Below are 17,666 nucleotides of genomic sequence, written 5' to 3' on the forward strand. Positions count from 1 at the left end.
CAATCACACAGGCTCACTGAGTCGATGATATCCAAGAAACACCCACATATTTACACACACCGCACGCACTAAAGAGGTGATTTTATCAGTGCGAGATGAAGCACTGTTAACGGGTATTCTCACAGACGGAGCAGCTCATGGAAAACCAAACAGAATTATTGAGTTCTTCACTGATATTAAATAACAAACTGAGGGCAGCTCCACATATTCCATGTTTCTGGACTTTTTCCAGGCATTTCTCTTTGCTTGCCTCAGCAGGTTTTCTTTGATTATTATGGCTAAAATAGTATTTTGATACATTATATTAATAATGATAGATTTGTGCGAACATCTGCCCTTCAGTTATAACTACAAATCCATCTATTGACATGTATTTGATACATTTTAACATGTTTTCTTACTTAATGCACATTAGTTTGGGATTCATCCCAGGAAGTTGCTTTCAGTCAGTCATGGGGATGTAAATAAAGCTCATCAGTTATTTAATTAATGGTGTGGTGTGTCAGTAACCGACCAGTTTCCCCTCCATCAAACACCACAGTGTTAAATCTGACTATGACTTTATATATAAAGTGGAAATATCCACAGTGGGGCTGGCAAAAATAAATCCATAAGTATTCTGATACTAATCAATACAAAAAATGTATATAACTGACACTAATTTGCAGCTGAATTGAAACCAAAAGGTGGCGTCTTCACCTCCTCCAGTTAACTGACGACTTCACACAGCATCTGTGATCAGATGGAAGTGGAAGAGCTAATTGGCATTTGTGACATGGAGTTTTCTGCTGTTGCCAGCAGATAACTAATCGAACCTTTTTCTCTTGTAAATGTCCTTCGGACTACAGATTGCCAACACTTGGACGCATTTTCTGACCATTTTTGGAGACAGTACGACGGTCACACCTGGACAACACTTAATGATCATCCTATACACTGGAACCTGGATCTAATAAAAGAAAATAGGAAATTACTGCAGCGATTAATATGTTTCAGAGGGGTCAAAACACTGGCCTGGGTATGTATGTATGTATATATATATATATATATATATATATATATATATATATATTAATCAATGCTGATTTGAGTATATTTTAAGGTGAAAATGTCAGGATTCATCAGGCTAAAATCACAGAGTGCAGATCTTAACTCATTGGAATATGCTGGAGAAGACTTTACGCAGATATCCCGTCATTAATACGAGATCTTCTCAAAAAATGTGCAGTTCTAGAGGGAAATGAATGTTATGAAATGGCATAATTATGTAAATGCTGACAGTTCGGTGTCTTGCTTTATCGCAGCTGCGTTTGCTTGCTTGATGATTTGCATTCAAGGTCCCTGCAGGACACAAATGTCACAGAAGCAGGTGGGGAATCTAATGGGAGTGGGAATAAAAAGACAGCCGTACTCTGGGCTCTTCTCTGTGGCCTCCATTTCTGAGTTTTTTCTTGCTGTCCTGCGTCGAGCTTCCCAGAGATTATTTTTCTTTGGGCAGCAGTGGCTCAGGAGGGAGAGCAGCCGTCTGCCAGTCAGAAAGTCATAATCTGATTCCTGGCTTCCCACATTTTTAAGTTTCTTTGGGTAAGAAAATGAACCCACATTGCCTCTGATGCTTTAATCAGTGTGAGTGTATGTCTCATAGAGAAGAAAAAAAAAGGGCTATTAACCAGGAAGTGCTGTCTGAATGTCAGATATCACCCGTTTCCTTTCTTCTGTCCAACCGCTGATTTGATGAGAGAAGTTCTTCATTAAAGTACAGTCTATTAAACCAAGAGAGGTTTTCCAGCCATCAGACACTGGATGCACATTTTTTTATGAGCAGCTTATGCTTTGACCTAAATAAGACTTAAGTCTTAAGACCCAGATAGACGATACACGGGAATTTGCCGAATCTAATACTAAATATAATATCAGCCTTATAGATCAAGCATTTCTCAGTCAAAAGCACATCCTCTGAAACTCTTTTGTTGCAAAAATACATTTAAATGCACGTTATGTTGGTGCTTAACAGATAATATTTCAGCACAAAACTTGAAAATCTATTGACAAGTGGCAGTGATTTTATTAATTTATGATGGATCTGAACAAAACTCGTCTTTTGAATGAACATTCCATTGAAAACCACCTCGTTAGGAATGACTTCACACCTCTCACTGCAGCATAACAGCAGAAGTACGGTGACGGTCTGCAGCTTTAACGTCCACTTCCTCTCACTTTGCACAGAAAAAGGACCTCAAAGCAGCTCCTGTTTGTGAGAACTTTCGGGTTATAAATTGTTCTGCATGTGTTCAGGAGCAAAACTGTAAAATCCAGGCTGACATTTAAAATAATCAGCAAACAGTGAGTGGCAGTGACATGATTAATGACTGAAATTCACATCAGGCGTTGAGGTCACACTCTGTTTCAATAAATTAATTCTATTTACTGAAAGTATTACATTAAACAGATGAAGGCATCAGCTGAATGCCTCATAGGTTTTCCATTAGTCTGCAAATACTGCATTAACACGAACAGACTGAATTAAAATTCTATTGTTCTACCTTTTAATTACAGTTCTTTAAAGGTTTGTATTAAAGTATTCATTTTAAGTCATTTTTTGAGCACATTTAGCAGTCAACACCATGAACATTTAAACTTCAGCAGTGCAACAATAAGACCGAGGTTCATGTCACAAAGAGTCCAAACACAGTGGACAAATAAGCGCATCTACATCAGAAAGAAAAAGAAGCTGTGGCTGTTTATAGACCAGAGAGCACACTGAGCACCTGTCTGTGTTTGGGTTCTCCACTCATTCATCCACATACTCGGTGTTCAGTTCAGTCACACGTGGGCCGGCTGCTGATACGTTTCAGAAAGCAGCGGTGTAAACAAACACCGGTGTGTAGACGCTCAATTTAAGGTGATGCAGAGGAAATATGCTTTTTATTTGGCAGAGAACTAAACGTAAAAAAAACATCTATCTTTACAGCCACAGTGCCCTGAATGTTGTAGTTTAGGTTTAAGTATTTAGCTTGATGCACCAATGTGCATTAGCTTGTATCGCTAACATGTCTACAATAGCTTTTCATCGTCTTTATTTCTTCTTGTGTGAAGGACTTGAGGCACATGTACTTGAAAAGTGCTACAGAAAGAAAACGTACCCATTAACTTTTTTTTCAGGAAACAGCTTTTCCTGCACCTGATCTGCAGCATAAACAAAGCATAAAGCATATAAAGTAGAACTAAATCATTTATTTCTATCCATAAAAAATAAATAATGATGATAGATCATTTGTATAAATAATTACACATAAATAGGAAAGTATTCACTTCAATTCAATCCAAGAATCGGTGGTTTTTCCAGGTGTTTTCTTGCTTTGAAGATTTAAAGACTGGAAACAGTTGCTGGAGTTGTTGACAGTTTCCAGACTCGATGCCAAGCTAGCTGTTTCTATTCTGCAATGTAAGAAAAGTCAGCTTAATTTTAAAGATACATGAGAAGGCTTTCCTTTTCTCATCTAACCCTCCTCAAGAAAGCTCATGTGTAGTTTCTGAATTAGCTGAAGGATGATTAACGTAGGGCCAGTGCATGCAAGCAGGAGGAAAGGCGATCATGTGACTCTTACAACATCCGATCAGTGTGTTTTCTCAGGTGTTAATGGTTTACCCCGACCGTTACCTACATAGATACATCTTGTGATGTCGACGGTCAACTCTGAGGTTTTTTTTAGGGCAGAAGAAACGTAGAGTGGGACGCTCCAGATTTATCACCTCTGCAGGGCCACAGAGTCAGAGGGGAGCAGATGTAATCGAAGGGATATGGTCAGGGAGACAGGATGGTTAATGGAGTGGCAGTGATTAGATTAACACAGACTGTCGGGCAATGTAGTGTTTCTAATTGACTTGGTGGGATGTCTGTGTGTATGTGTGTGTGTTTTCATGCATGTCGGTCCTGCAGGGAGTAGCTGGGCTATGACTCTGCCAGCTTTTTATCACCTTTATGGGTGGTTCATGCTTACACGCCCATGCAATCATTGCCTCATAAATTACATGCACACACAACTGTCTATACTAGGAGCCATATGTTCATTCATGCAGTTTAATGTTGCAGCGGTACCGTTGTTTCATGATGGCAAATTAAGTTAACAGCAGCCGATAAACAGCAAAGTCAAGAGATAAATAGTCATTACATGCAAGTAAAACAAAGTGTTTGATGGTCGTACGTAGAATTCTCAGAGCTAGCACGTGTACAACGGTTGCATAATGTGATATTTAATAACCTGATAGCAGCAGTAACACTTCCTAAAACAATTAGAGACATTTTTATTACAGCGTAAAGGAGAAGATTAAAAACAGAACTGCGTCCTGAGGGTTTAGCTTCCAAGATAAACATGGTTTTACACGTCTGGATTCAAGAGGAGGCGCAGAATGAGGGCAGAGGAGAAGCAGCAGCAGCAGGATCTTAACGGACAGGAAGAGGGTTGCTGCAAGGTTAAGGTGAAGCAGGCCTGAAAATGGAACGGAGCTGAGGTCAGAGATGGCTTAGCAAGTCTTTGAAACGAGGCTCTTTCAGCACATTCAGAAGCAGTTTTAAAAATTTAAAAATAGTTTCTAACTTTGTTTGCCAGCTCTGTCGTTCTGGGCTCTTATCCTAATGTATTCAGATATGTATTTTTGTCACTTTTGCATTAAGAGGGACTTCAGAGCAGGATTCCTGTGGCATCATGGAGGGTGGCGGCAAATCTTTCTACAATTAAATACATTTTACTGTGTCGCGTAACAGCGTTTGTCATGTTTATGTCCCTGTTCTCTGGAAAGAGCTGCTGATAAAGCGTCAGTATGTGATGGACTTGGAATGAGAAGAATGTGTCGGTTATTCTGACAAACAAAAAGGAGATGATCTGAGCGCTGTTCACAAGGTGCTGCTCAGTTTAGCCTCAAAACAGTTAATGAGGATCCTTCAGTACGAGTGCTGACAGCCGACACTGAAAGTTGAGTAAAAACTATGAATAATAGATGAGGAAATGATGACCAAACGGTCTGTTTGTGTGTGTGCGTGTCTGTGGCCTCAGATGATGAGCAGAATGCACATTGTGATGTTTAAATGAGTTATCTGGGTCATTAATTACAGTAACAACGGCACATGGAAAGCTGCAGCTAAGCTCTTCTGATCAGTCAGTTGTTTCTTAGTAAAAACTGAACAGTAACACACTGCAGACCCATCAGAGAACACGGCATTTTTTCAATATATGGAGCACATATCTCCATTTAAGACAAGCTCACACATCAGGTCAAAGCGGGGTTCAATGTTTCTCCCGAGGATACTTTGATGTGTGGACTGGAGGAGCCGGATAAACACAGAAAAAGATCTGTACGATCACACAGTAGTTACATTTCTTTCCATTTAACCTTCATTCATGAAGGTAATCTCAATTAAACACAGTCTCATTCTAAAGAGAGACCAGTGTCGAACAAATTGGCTACAAACAAACATAATTATCAGCATTATATTTAAATAAAAAGTAGCAGGAGGAAGCACAGAAAGTACTAAAACCGCTTCATCTTTCACAGAGAGCCTCATCAAAACATATGGAAACATAAAACTGGAGGCATGGCAGGGTCCCATATGCCTCCAGTTTGAATTCAGTATCACAGAAATGATAAAATAATCTACATTTAACAGTTTTAACTCCAACCCTTTAACCATTAAGTGTGCCTATAAAACGCTTTGCCATAACTTGGCAAGATGCTGGTGAGTAAATAATGTGGAGTGTGATCCAACTACATCCATCTTCTATACCTGCTTAATCCGTCAGTGAGGTCGCGGGGGGGCTGGAGCCTATCCCAGCGGTCATCGGGCGAGAGGCGGGTCCAGCCTGGACAGGTCGGCTGTCCATCACAGGGTCACACAGAGACAAACAACCACACACACTCACACCTAAGGAGGACTTTAGAGACACCAGTTAACCTGACAGCATGTTTTTGGACGGTGGGAGGAAGCCGGAGGTGATGCAACTCATTTAAAGCATTTCAACATCATCTGACTTCAGCGGTTATAAACTCAGCACCTGGTTACAGAAGACTTTGGTGATAAATGTGCAAAAAAAATGGTGCTGACACCATTTACAAGATGAGGATGATTGAGAAGGAAATTCAAATGTTGAGCAAAGAAACAACCGTTTGAAAATGAAAGCTAAGCAGCGTGTTGGCTGTAACAACGGGTCAGGATAAACGGACCCCCTTGTGTCTCTTCCTCCGCAGTCCTTGCTGCTGATTCGTCAGGAGATGGTGGTGTCCCAGAAGAAGCTCGGCGAGTTCTGCGAGGCTCTGAAGCAGTACCTGAAGAACGTCTCCGCTCAGAGAGACTGCTTTCAGTAAGTCTCATTACTGCTCCACATTTTTACAACTGCTTCGCTGCTCAGAGCAGCACCGTAACCCTTTTAAATATTTAATGTGCTCCATTTTCTGTCAGAACCTCACTGTTTTTCTCACTGTATTTAGTACCATGTCACACATTTCCTCCTCTAGCCTTAGCCTGTGTCGGTATGTGTGGGTGTTCCTTCTCATACACCAAAACCAGGTTGAGCTCTGCTTTCAGTTGGTATTTCATCATTATGCAGGAGAGAGCTGCAACTCCCAGGTGGTTTGGATCATAGAAATACTAATACAATGCTGCATACCCAGTGTGTATGATATTATACCCGTTACACTGTCTGATATACACTTGCTGTAGCTATTAGAAACCTCCTGCGCCTCCCACTCGGAGCCTCAGGGTACTGTGAAACACTAATATCCACAGAGATTTCTCTAAATCCCAGACTTAATATGCTCCATGTATTGTCCAGAGTCACATTCTGTTGTTGCCCTTGGCAGAAATTTAAGGCTCTGACTGTACTAGTTTTTATATAACATATGATTTGGGGGAGACACTAAAGGAAAAACAGACCCTGCTGTCCAACAAAATGTTACAAGAAGTGGGAAAAACCTGGAAATGACTCACAGATACATTCTTACCTTTAATTGTCCCATCTGGTGATCAAAGAAAAAAAGACTAATTGTGTTATTTGCTGCATAGAGCGCCAAATCCCACTTTTATGGGTCGTTAACATGGAAGCTTGAAGCCTTAAGAAACGCTTGGGGACAGGAAGCATGTTTACATGGCACTAAGAAAAAAACTACTGTTACTCCGACCAATTGTGGACTTTTGAAATGCACATAAAGCCAGATTTAACCCAGCGTCAACACATTTAAAGCGTTTCCAGACTGTCGCTCTGCTCTAATAAAATCCTGATTTTATAACCACAGCCTTATCTGACAGAATCACCGTTAAAGTAGCTTAAAGACTGGCGTCTGTGCAGTGAATTCAGCTGGACTCACATGCATGATGATCTGCCACAGAGGAGGTTAGAAGCAGCAGGATGTTGTGGCATCAGATGTAAGTTGGTCAATAACTCGACATGTGAATCATTACAAGAAGATGAACTGTGACAAATTTTAAGGGACTTGAAAATGTAGGCACAGCGTGAAGAATGTCAATAAAATATTAGTTGGAAATATGTCAGAAAGTCATTTAAATGGTTCGTAGATATCAGGTCTAAAAGTGAACGTTTTGTCATGGAGATTTCGCCATAATTGGAAATATAAATAAGACTTTTTCATGTTGGACCTGCAGCTTATTGGCGCTTCCCAAAGTCACACAAAGGCCGTAAAACATCCCGACTCCAGCAGACAGCCTGACTGTGGAATAGTTGTTACTCCTAAACCAGGGACGTCCAAAGTCTGTCCTCAAGGGCCGCTGTCCTGCAGGTTTTAGATGTTTCCCTCCTTCAACACCCCTGATCCAGATTAAATGAATCTCTTAAGTTAAGTTCTGCACAAACCTGCTAATGATGCGCTGATCTTAATCAGGTGTGATGAAGCAGGGAAACGTCTAAAACCTGCAGGACAGCGGCCCTCGAGGACCGGATGTGGACATCCCTGTCCTAAATCCTGCCAAATAATTACCATTTCTGTACATGTGGTTCCATCAGCTCCTGATGAAGTGAAATCTGAGGGATCAGAGATCGCACTCTGCTGTGCTTTATGCACTTAAACTTCCTCCTTGAACCATTTAATGGCACTTTGCACCGGGGTGGGAGAAATATACAAATCCCTTCTCACCTTTCTTTGAGGAACAAGGATTTTCTGAGGCCTGTAGACAAGCTGGAGATCCTCAGTCATCATGGATGACACAAACTTTTTCTAATTTGGACTCATTAAATCAGATCTAAGAGGCTTCTGTGAGAGTTTCTGCCACTTCCTGTGCAAACTGCTGCCACAAGTCAACTGCTTTCTAGTCGAGGTTCAGCTGATTCTGGAAAGACCTGCTAGGTCCAATGGGTCCAACACTACAAAGGAAACTATTTCAAAGGAGCTTTTGTACTCTGAAAGGTAAAGTTCCTTTTGGCAGAAAAAAATGACATAAAGGTACATACTGTACATCTTGCCTGCTTGTCATTGTGAGTATGTTGCTTTACTCCAAACCTCAGAACAAGCTACAACCACGGCTGAAGTCTTGTCTTTGTAGTTGAGATTCGGTATATATAAAGGTTGTCGAGGTTAGTATATTTCACACCAGTTACGTCACCGTTTATTTCAGGTCCTGTGGGAAATTTAACTGTTGCTGTTCGAGCAGATAAAAAGCCTCACTTCCGAATCACACCAAGTATTGAATGCTTAGCTGTGGTCAGTAAATCGCACACACAGGAGGTGGAAGGGGCATGCAGGAGCAGCCACTCTGCTGTCGCTGTAGGTTTCAGCAGGTTTAACAGTCTTACATGTGTTTGTAGCTCAGCTAAATCATTAATGAGGGAAGGAGGGTTTGTTGATGGAGGCAGCCAGCTTATTACTTGTGAACACACTGACCTCTCATGTGCCACAGCTTACTGCTTTCTCTTTAAACTTCCACAAACTATTTGTAATTTATAGTTTTGTGTCTGCTCCCATGCTCATTATCTTTGAGGGTGTGTGTGCAATAGCATGCACTGACACGTTATTACATCCTCCAGCAGAGCTCACAGCAGAACTCCACTTACTTCCTCTGAAGTCCTTTGGGGATGTCGGGCGGGTAGAAGTGCCCACAGTGCCCTCTACAGGTTCAGAGAGGAACTGCTCGTAGCGACATTAGATTAGTCATAAAAAATTAAAAACTGTTCAAATACAGTGAATAACTCAAAGAATAAAAACATCAAACTGTGAATTTAAATTATATCTATTTATGGAAAAAATATACAGAAAGTCATTTTTGGGGAAAAAGGGAACATACACATATATATTTGCAACATACACGACAATGTAGCTCCATCTTTGATAAAAAAAGGAAGAAGTTTATTATTTATTTATTTAATCCCACCATAAGTTATCAGTTATTATTGTTCCAGCTTTATACTGATATGAACCTCAATTACAAAAATAATTCTAATGTCACAGAATGTTAACAGCACGTCACATATAGTTTATTATTATATCATCTTCATTCTTTTAAATTAATGTCAAAGAAAGAAACTTTCTGAAAATCTGAGGTCACAACTGAGGTATTTACTGAAGATCCTACCTTTCTAGCTCTTTTTTTAAATGCTTTATGTTTAAAGTTTCACTCCACACACAGGAAAGGTTTTGAAGTTAAAAAAAATGTAAGTCCCTTAAATCCATAAAAACTTGGAATATTTTCCAACAATTATTTTTTTGGCTCTGAACAAAATTTGTGCCGTCTGGAATTTAATTAGATGTAAGAATAGGGAAATTATATATACTTTAACCTGCATTTTCTCAGTAGTTATTGCCCCAAACAGCTTAAATAACACGAGTGAGAATCTAATACCTGAATGAATATATTTAATGTGCTTTCCTGCTAAGTCGCATCTGTTTTCATTGACCCTTTTATTTAAATCTTTACACATCTACTCAATCTGCCGTTTCCACATGAAACAACTATTACATTTTACTGGAGTAGTTTCTTTACTTTTGCCTGTTGCTGTAACAAAGCAAACCATCTTCCTTTAATTCTGCTTTACAACACAGCACATTTAAACCAGTTCCATTCCCATTCGGGTATTTTGTTCCAAATTAAAAGACTTTCTCAACAGGATCAGATCATTCCCATGTAACCGTACCCCAGAAGCCTTTACAAGCTGCACTTGTTGAGAGACACGATTAAAAGCGTGGCCGAATATCCCATGTGGATCACCTCCGGCGCCTTGCTGAAAACCTGCTTCTACACATTTGTGCTCCTCTGGAAGCAGTGAGGTGGATCATTACTGCAAAGATCCAACTCAAACATCTGTCTCTGACCCGATGACACTTTTCTTTAACCTTTATTTCATTTTTACAGATTAAATTTTCCACTTTTTGGTGCAGGATGTCATTTTGTTAAACATGAACTGCTGTGTTGTGTGTCCACTTGTGACCTTAATATCTCCAACTCATCTTTCCGGCTCCATCTTCCTCATCATTTACTCCATCATCACCTCTTGCATCATCAAACCAAGCGGAACATGCGTCTCTTCCTCCGTTTACGAGCCTTCCCTTCTGTGTCTGTTCCAGTGTGACTGCAGTGCGCCTGCCGGATGGTTTGTCCTTCGTCGTCTACGAGTTCTGGGATGGAGAGGAGGAGTGGAAGAGGTGAGTGAGGAAGAACCTCAGGATCAGGCCCATTTTAGGAGTTTTTAATCTTCTGGAACTGCTGGCCTCTGAAGCAACAGGATGAGTGAAATATCTGCAGCTGAGGAGAGCCCAGTGCTGCAAACTGATCGATCCCAATGTTGATCCACCTCAGAAGTATGAAACGTCAATACAGAGTGAGGACAGTCATAGTGTTTATAAGAGAACCTTTGAGTCAGCATAATGGCTCCTCGTTTGGAAGTAAGCATGCTATTCTATTCCTTCCTGTTTTTATTGATCGCTGATTGCCAAAATTCCTCTGTCCAGCTGCATCAGGTCAGCATGATTTAGTTATGGTGGTGGGCACGAGGAGAAGCTGCTGATGTAGCTGCCCGCCGATCTGAGTTTCTGCTCCACCGCTCCCAGCATCTCACTGCCATGAATATTTCAGGTCTTACAGTAAATGCTGTGGGCCGGGATAAGCGGTTTAAGGCCATGTGGGCTTCTGAGAGGCTGTGCAGACGTGTGTGCGTGCCTCATCCTCTCCTCTGCTTCCAGGCATCTTCAGTCGGCTCCCAACAAAGCCTTTCAGCATGTGAAGGTGGACACACTGTGCCAGCCGGAGGCCATGTCGTCTGTAGCTGTGCCAGGTCAGTTAAAAGGCAGTTAAGTGGAAAATCCAGCCCTTTAATTTGAATTCACTTTACTTGTCATTGGGGGGAAATTGTAAGTTTGTGAATCTTAGTTTAAAACATCTATAAAGAGACCTTCAGCTCGACGTGATGTACGATGGTGATGGTTACAACTCTTATCCGACTTTACATGATACTAAAAGCTCACGTGAGAAGGCAGCTGCAGTCGTCTCCTCTGGCTGTGAATCTAAACTCCGCCGATGGGTTAAAGGCTTTCCGGAGAGGCACGACTCCTCCTGTCAGCCCTTCACATTCCTTATAGATCTGTTTTTTCATACTGGCAGCTGGTTTCCCTCATATGGATCTGACAGTTTTTCAGCAGAGAAGCTGCAGAGAAGTAATGCCTTTGAGGGTAAAATGATTCTTTCACCCCGTGGTAGTGTTCAGAAGAAAGAAATTACAAATAAATGATTGTTCAAAGTGAGATCAGCAGCTCTTCTGAGCTTAGTCACGCCATTAAACTGAGGCCAACATGACTGCTGTCTTTTTATATGCCGCCTGCATCTGTTATTAACTATTAACGTTAATAACATATTTAAATGTCAAAATGAAATAGAAAAATACATCAACCGCTAAAATGTATCCGAACACGTTAACCAATGAAAAGAGGCGAGGACAGTTTCCAAAGGAAGGCGGCGAGATATCACAGAGAAGTACGAGCGAGGGCAGAAAACTAAGTTTCAATTAAAGGGGAACTCCGGTATTTTTAAACCTTATTTCTGACATGAAATACGTTCATCTACTCACCGAGAACAGTTTGGTGAAAGTCGGCGTCCTTCGGAAGATATTTAGATAACTGGAGATCCATATAACGGAGTGAACGGGGCTTAGAGGATGTAGCCTCTAAATAAGGCATTATCTGTCTTTATTTCACCAATACTTTAAGAAGAATGAATGAATGAACGTGTGCTATAGCTCTGTTAGCTCATAGCTGCTGTTATGTGGCTACTTGCGGCTATAGGAGAGCTAACGGAGGGATTTCTACACAGGCACTCTACTGGGACCACTTCAAATAAGGTCTAGGTTTAAAAATACCAGAGTTCCCCTTTAAATCTGCTCAGTTTAGACTTAAATGAGTTGGTCGTCCCACTTTAGCACATTTCTTATCAGATGACTAAAATGACTGCAGGTGTCCCAGGAAAGAGAAGCTCAGAGCTTATCTTCAGAGTTGGCAGTCTTAGGTCATCTCTTGGGGAAGAATAACAGGTTTTTTACCACAAAAAGAGCAGATGTTACTCTGAGGTGATGCCCCGGTAGAACAGATTACGGTTTGATTTTACCCAGACGATGACGAGTGTCTCTAACAGTTAAAGCTGCTGGTGTTCGAAAGCCACAATACCTGAAACAAAGACTTTACCGAGGGCCATTCTTGCTGTCCGGCATCTTTTTTAATCATCCAGTTCTGCCCCCCCACCCCACTGTGACTTTGCTCTCCCCTCCGAGGCTCCTTCTCTTTAACGTCTCCTTCTGGTTTGTCTGCAGCCGCCTGGTGCAGCGTGAACAGAGATTGAGCATGAAGACACTCAACTACACGCCAAGACTCCTGGACACTCTCCACTTCTTCTTCAACTCCCCCTCCAACCCGATACTGTCCCTCCCCCTTCTCCCCCCTTTAACCCTCACACTCCTCAACTCTTTTTGTAAGTACATGTTTACATAGTGAAAATGAATGGTGTCAACTGCAGTGAAAACAAACGGTGCAATTTACAACGCCAGACTCCTAAAACATGTCTGCATCTCACTTTAGTTGTTTGCTGGTTCGGGATTTTGGATTATTTCATGTGTCACGTAGCATTGAGCCACTGTTGGGTGGAGTTTGTCATGTAGCAAGGACCCCGAGTTTGAGTTTTTCATGTAGCAGTCAAAGTCTTTGGGTTGGTTCATGAATGCAGCATTGTTTCCCTCATTTTTTCTCTCCACGAGAGGCTTTTATTCCACAGCAGTTGCTTAGTTTGTTGGTGACCACATTACTCTCACATCAGCCATTTAGAGCTCACACTGACTAGATGAGAACTTTCAGCAGACTTCGTTGTCAGATCAAACTCAGGAAAACAGAAAAGTAAACTTCTGACAACCACCTAACTGGTCCCTAAACAACTGAGGTGGGTTTAGCAGAGAAATATTATGTTGGATAAAAGAATGGAAGGCATGTGTGTGAGTTGCACCTTTTAAAACGAGGGCTGTATCCACTGTCTTCTCTTTATCTTTGAGGCCAGGAATACGCTTGTTTTTAGGTACAGATGAGCTGCTTTTATAATGGCTGCAATATGAAGGTGACCTGAAGGGGCAGTGTGGGGCCAAATTTGACAGGATGCAGGATAAGATGTTCAGCAGCCGTAAGGGAAGCTCGTTAAAACAGTATCAGTTAAGAAACAGCCGTGCACGGAGGAAAATGTTGGACAAACAGAGTGGGAATGGTGTTTTTCCAGCCCGAGTCCTCTGGTGCGCCCCCTTGTGGAATCCTACAGTAACAGGAAGTACACAAGCAACAGTATATTCCTGGCCTGAGGAGGTCCGTGAGTGAAATGACACGGAGGTGGCAGCCATGATTAGAGCAAGTTAAGTTCTGTAAATGCTACGGAAAGGAGCGGCTTCCTTTGTTACGTCTTCAAGCAGAGAAAACTCCCTTTATCAAAGGAAAGGAAATGAGTGTGCCCCACAATTCGCTGTGACCTCAACATTCAAAAGAACAAATCTGAAGGGTTTTAAGAATCGATATTCGATTTTTTTTCATTGGAAATGAGAAAGCGTTGTAGTTGGAGCCTGACAAAGCTCTTAAAATAAAAGGAAAAGCGAGTGATTCTAGACGCTTGTTTTAACGTACGATTACAGCTTCTGTCAAGGCCTTTGCTACATTGCACACCACAGTTTAATGAGTTCCTCCTTTCCAGGTACTCCAACTCTTCACCAAGTTCAGTTAAATTCGCCCCCGCATGCCTTAGACCTCGCCGTGTCGGAGAAAAAGACCACGGGAAAGTTCAGCGTATAGGCAGGGTTGTCGTAACTTCAGGTTTTAACAGCATACAGCATCATCTTGAGGAGGTTTCTCACCCAAAGAGCACTTACTGGATAAACGATGGCTGCTGTGGGAGTAATGTCTCACGTCTGAAGCCGGACGTGATAATCGATTCAAGTCACCACCTGCAGAGATCACTTGAGGAGCAGGCCAGCAGATGTCAGGCTTCACAAAGATTTGTGCACTGGCTGCTGACACTTCTTTCCACTCATCTTAATTAAACACTTTAGGGATTTTGCTTTCATCCCCAAAGTGTCACATGAAGATTTTTTAAGCAGTTCTTTCTGACTTGATGCCGCAGACAGCACCTCACTGCTCCTCATGCAGCTACACTTGGATCGACTGTTTGTGCATCAGTGTCTGAGGTGGCGTTGGATCGCTTATATTAGCCGTGTGAGTCTCGTAGAGGTTGTACATATGAAAATGTCGTTCTATTAGGATTATATTTGTATTTCTTGACATATTTTAGTGCTATGGTGCGATTCTTTTTCCTTGGTGAAAAGTGGCTTCAGAGGCACAGTCTGCTAGAATCAGATTAGATCTCATCAGTAACAGATAAACCCATCTGAATATAAAGCCTTAAACATCACCACATAGCAGAGCGGGTCCAGAAGGTCTTTAACAAACGCTGCTTTCGTTCAGGGGTGTACCACGAAGAGAGGCCCTATTTAAATAAAAGATTACGCTCGTGATCTTTCTATGTTAGAGGTTATTATAAAAGGACTTTTTAGCTCGTCAACTATCGCCGACTCAACACATATTCCGTGCTTACGTGGCCCAACGAAACTTTTGTGCAAAGTTAATGTGACAAAACCAGAAAAATGTCAGCTTCTGCCATCGGTTGATACATACATGTGCAGCCCGAGTTCTCACAGGCCTGAAAGTGCTTCAGAATCTCTGTGCATCCCATTTAAAATCATATTCACGGGGATTTTACCTGAACGCTGAAGAAGCCCCGTGTTGAGCTAATAGCTGGTGACACAGCTTCTGTGCATGTGTTGAGCTGCATGTTATAAGTCACAGCTGATCCTGCTATACGAGCACAGAGGGGAGGGTGCGTCTACCTGACACGATACCTCCTCTCTCAGTTTGTTCTGATTGGATGATGCGTCCAGGACCAAAACAGCTTCATTTAGAACCGGGACAGAAACGCATACATTTGACTTCCAACTGCATTTTCTGGGTGTTTTTATACAACTTTGAAAAGGTTTCAAAGTATTTAAAAAGTAATCTTTTAGTTGGACGAACGATATTTTGATTTCCTCTGATATCACGTAACCATGCCGACTGTTTTCAGCCGAAATGACTTTTAAATTCCACACATTTATCCAACCGTCACTGCTGAATGAATAAGTTTGTAGTACACCCCCCCTCAGACCACACAACACATCTTTGTATCGTATCACTTAATCATGAAAGTAATAACCTTGATGGAATCCACAGCTGATCCCACCTCCAGCTGTAAAGGGGGAATAAACTCAACTCCTAACATTCTTGGCTGGGATGCTTCAGGGCTCGTGTCCACGCAGCACTTTTAAAAAGTTCCCTACGAGTAGAGAGCTCTGCTGCACCATGAGACATTCGGCAATGAGCAGAAACAACAGAAAAAAGGAAAGATAATGTCCATCTATTCCCAGTTACACAGGCGGTCACGTGTCAGACACTAAATGTTGATTAGAATGACACGACGACAGTCTCTGAACGCTGAGCTCTGGCACCAGCTCACATAACGCTGTCCAGCTGAGTTTAAACAAGTTCATCCACTGATGAAATGGCCTCAGTTTGCCACCAAGAACGTTTGAGCAAAGGTCAAAGTGGTGTTGCCATAGAAATGGAAGAACTGCCACATGGGCCCGAGCTTCCTGTGCTGAGCTAACAGAGCCAGCGCGTAATCCTAAAACCTCTGCCATACATTACAATTCCTTCTTAAGCTCCCTATCTGCTGGAAAAAAACTGCAATCCAGTAAAAACCTTCTGCTGTGTGGCAGGTTTTTGGGGATGTGACCTTATTCGGCTCAGACCCCCCCCCCACACCTCTTTAAAACAATCAGACTCAAAAAGCACAATGTAAAAAAGTGAATATTGTCACCTAAAGATAGAGTTAATGATCAGTGTACATAGAGAGTCGTAGTGTTACTGTCGCTCAGCCGCTCCTTTCTTACAGCACCGCGCTTTCCATCCACCTCACCGTTGGGTCCGTTTCTCTTTGTTTGTGGCAGCCAGTCTGTACTGCGGTAGCAGAGAGCGGGGATCCAGCAGCACTCGTTCTGATGTGGATCCAGCACCGGTGCCTTCTTTTAGAGCTCTGGGCTGCACTGAGCGGGGCGAGACTTGTTCAATCACCACACACATGGTTACAGACATGCAAATGATAGGCTTACAGAACAGGTGTGCCGCTGCATTCAAGATGGAGCAAAAACATGAAGCCATATTGCATGAATCAGTGTTTACTTACTATGTACTGACAGCCATAGACTTACAGAGCCCAGCTGTGTGCAGCCCAGCAGCTCTAAACGAGGGCTGTTTCACTGCGCCCAGCGTGGTCGGGCTGAGAATAAGAGTTCGATAACTGAACTGTCAGACATGCCAATACTGTTTCCTGTTGATACATTCCTGAATGTCCCACAGACTGTGTTCTTTTTCTATCCTCCTACTCCTCAGTGCAACCTGTGCTTCGCCATACAATGAAAGAGTTATGCCGTTTACACTAGTTTGGTCTGAATGTTCCGCAGTGTGCTGAGATCAGGCCTCCTGCAGGGAACATCAGTGTCTGTAGCTGTGGGGAAGCTGGTGGATTGGATGGGTGTGGTCACATGACCCAAAAGCCAAACTGACCAACATAAAGGCCATGACTCTTCCCTTCTATGGCTGTGTTTTTTTCTATCCTTCAAACGAGTGCATGTCAACTGAATGTCCAGTAACTTCTTTGCTGTAGTATTAGGCCGAGCTACTCTTCAATGGGTTTTGTGCATTTCTTAACTTCTTTTTTCATTTCCAGTATTCCTATGAATGGAGACAGAGACTAAAATCTATTATATGAAATATGTATACGACTAGAAAAATGGCGTACAAGAATGAACACTTTTATGGCAATGTTTAATGAAATATTAATTCTTAATGTATGTTTCAGTAAAACTGCTTTCTCTTCAAGTGTGGAGACTCATTGCAGGGATGCAAGCATTATATTTGGTCTTTAAAAAATATCTTGGTGAAATTCTAGATGATGTAGAGTGATGCAATTCAATAAAACCATAAAACTGCTGTTTCTTTTTGGATTATTCAGAATGTTTTCAGTCTGAGCTCGACCATCCTCTTCCCTTCACTCTAAAAAGCCTGCA

General features: G+C 41.9%; 1 protein-coding gene across 1 annotated transcript in view; it reads left to right on the top strand.

Annotated features, from left to right (window-relative positions):
* necab2 (N-terminal EF-hand calcium binding protein 2) overlaps positions 1 to 17,607 on the top strand; it is a 129,982-nt gene extending 112,375 nt beyond the window's left edge. Inside the window, exons 10-13 of the mRNA XM_072386681.1 lie at positions 6,244 to 6,356; positions 10,564 to 10,641; positions 11,179 to 11,270; positions 12,795 to 17,607. Coding sequence (XP_072242782.1) covers positions 6,244 to 6,356; positions 10,564 to 10,641; positions 11,179 to 11,270; positions 12,795 to 12,823 — 312 coding nt within the window. The 3' untranslated portion in view covers positions 12,824 to 17,607. The remainder of the gene's footprint in view (positions 1 to 6,243; positions 6,357 to 10,563; positions 10,642 to 11,178; positions 11,271 to 12,794) is intronic.
* Positions 17,608 to 17,666: the final 59 nt, after the last annotated feature.

The sequence above is a fragment of the Leuresthes tenuis genome, unplaced genomic scaffold (genome assembly GCF_036924035.1).
Source record: "Leuresthes tenuis unplaced genomic scaffold, fLeuTen1.0.hap1 SCAF_5, whole genome shotgun sequence".
NCBI classification, from domain to species: Eukaryota; Metazoa; Chordata; class Actinopteri; order Atheriniformes; family Atherinopsidae; genus Leuresthes; species Leuresthes tenuis.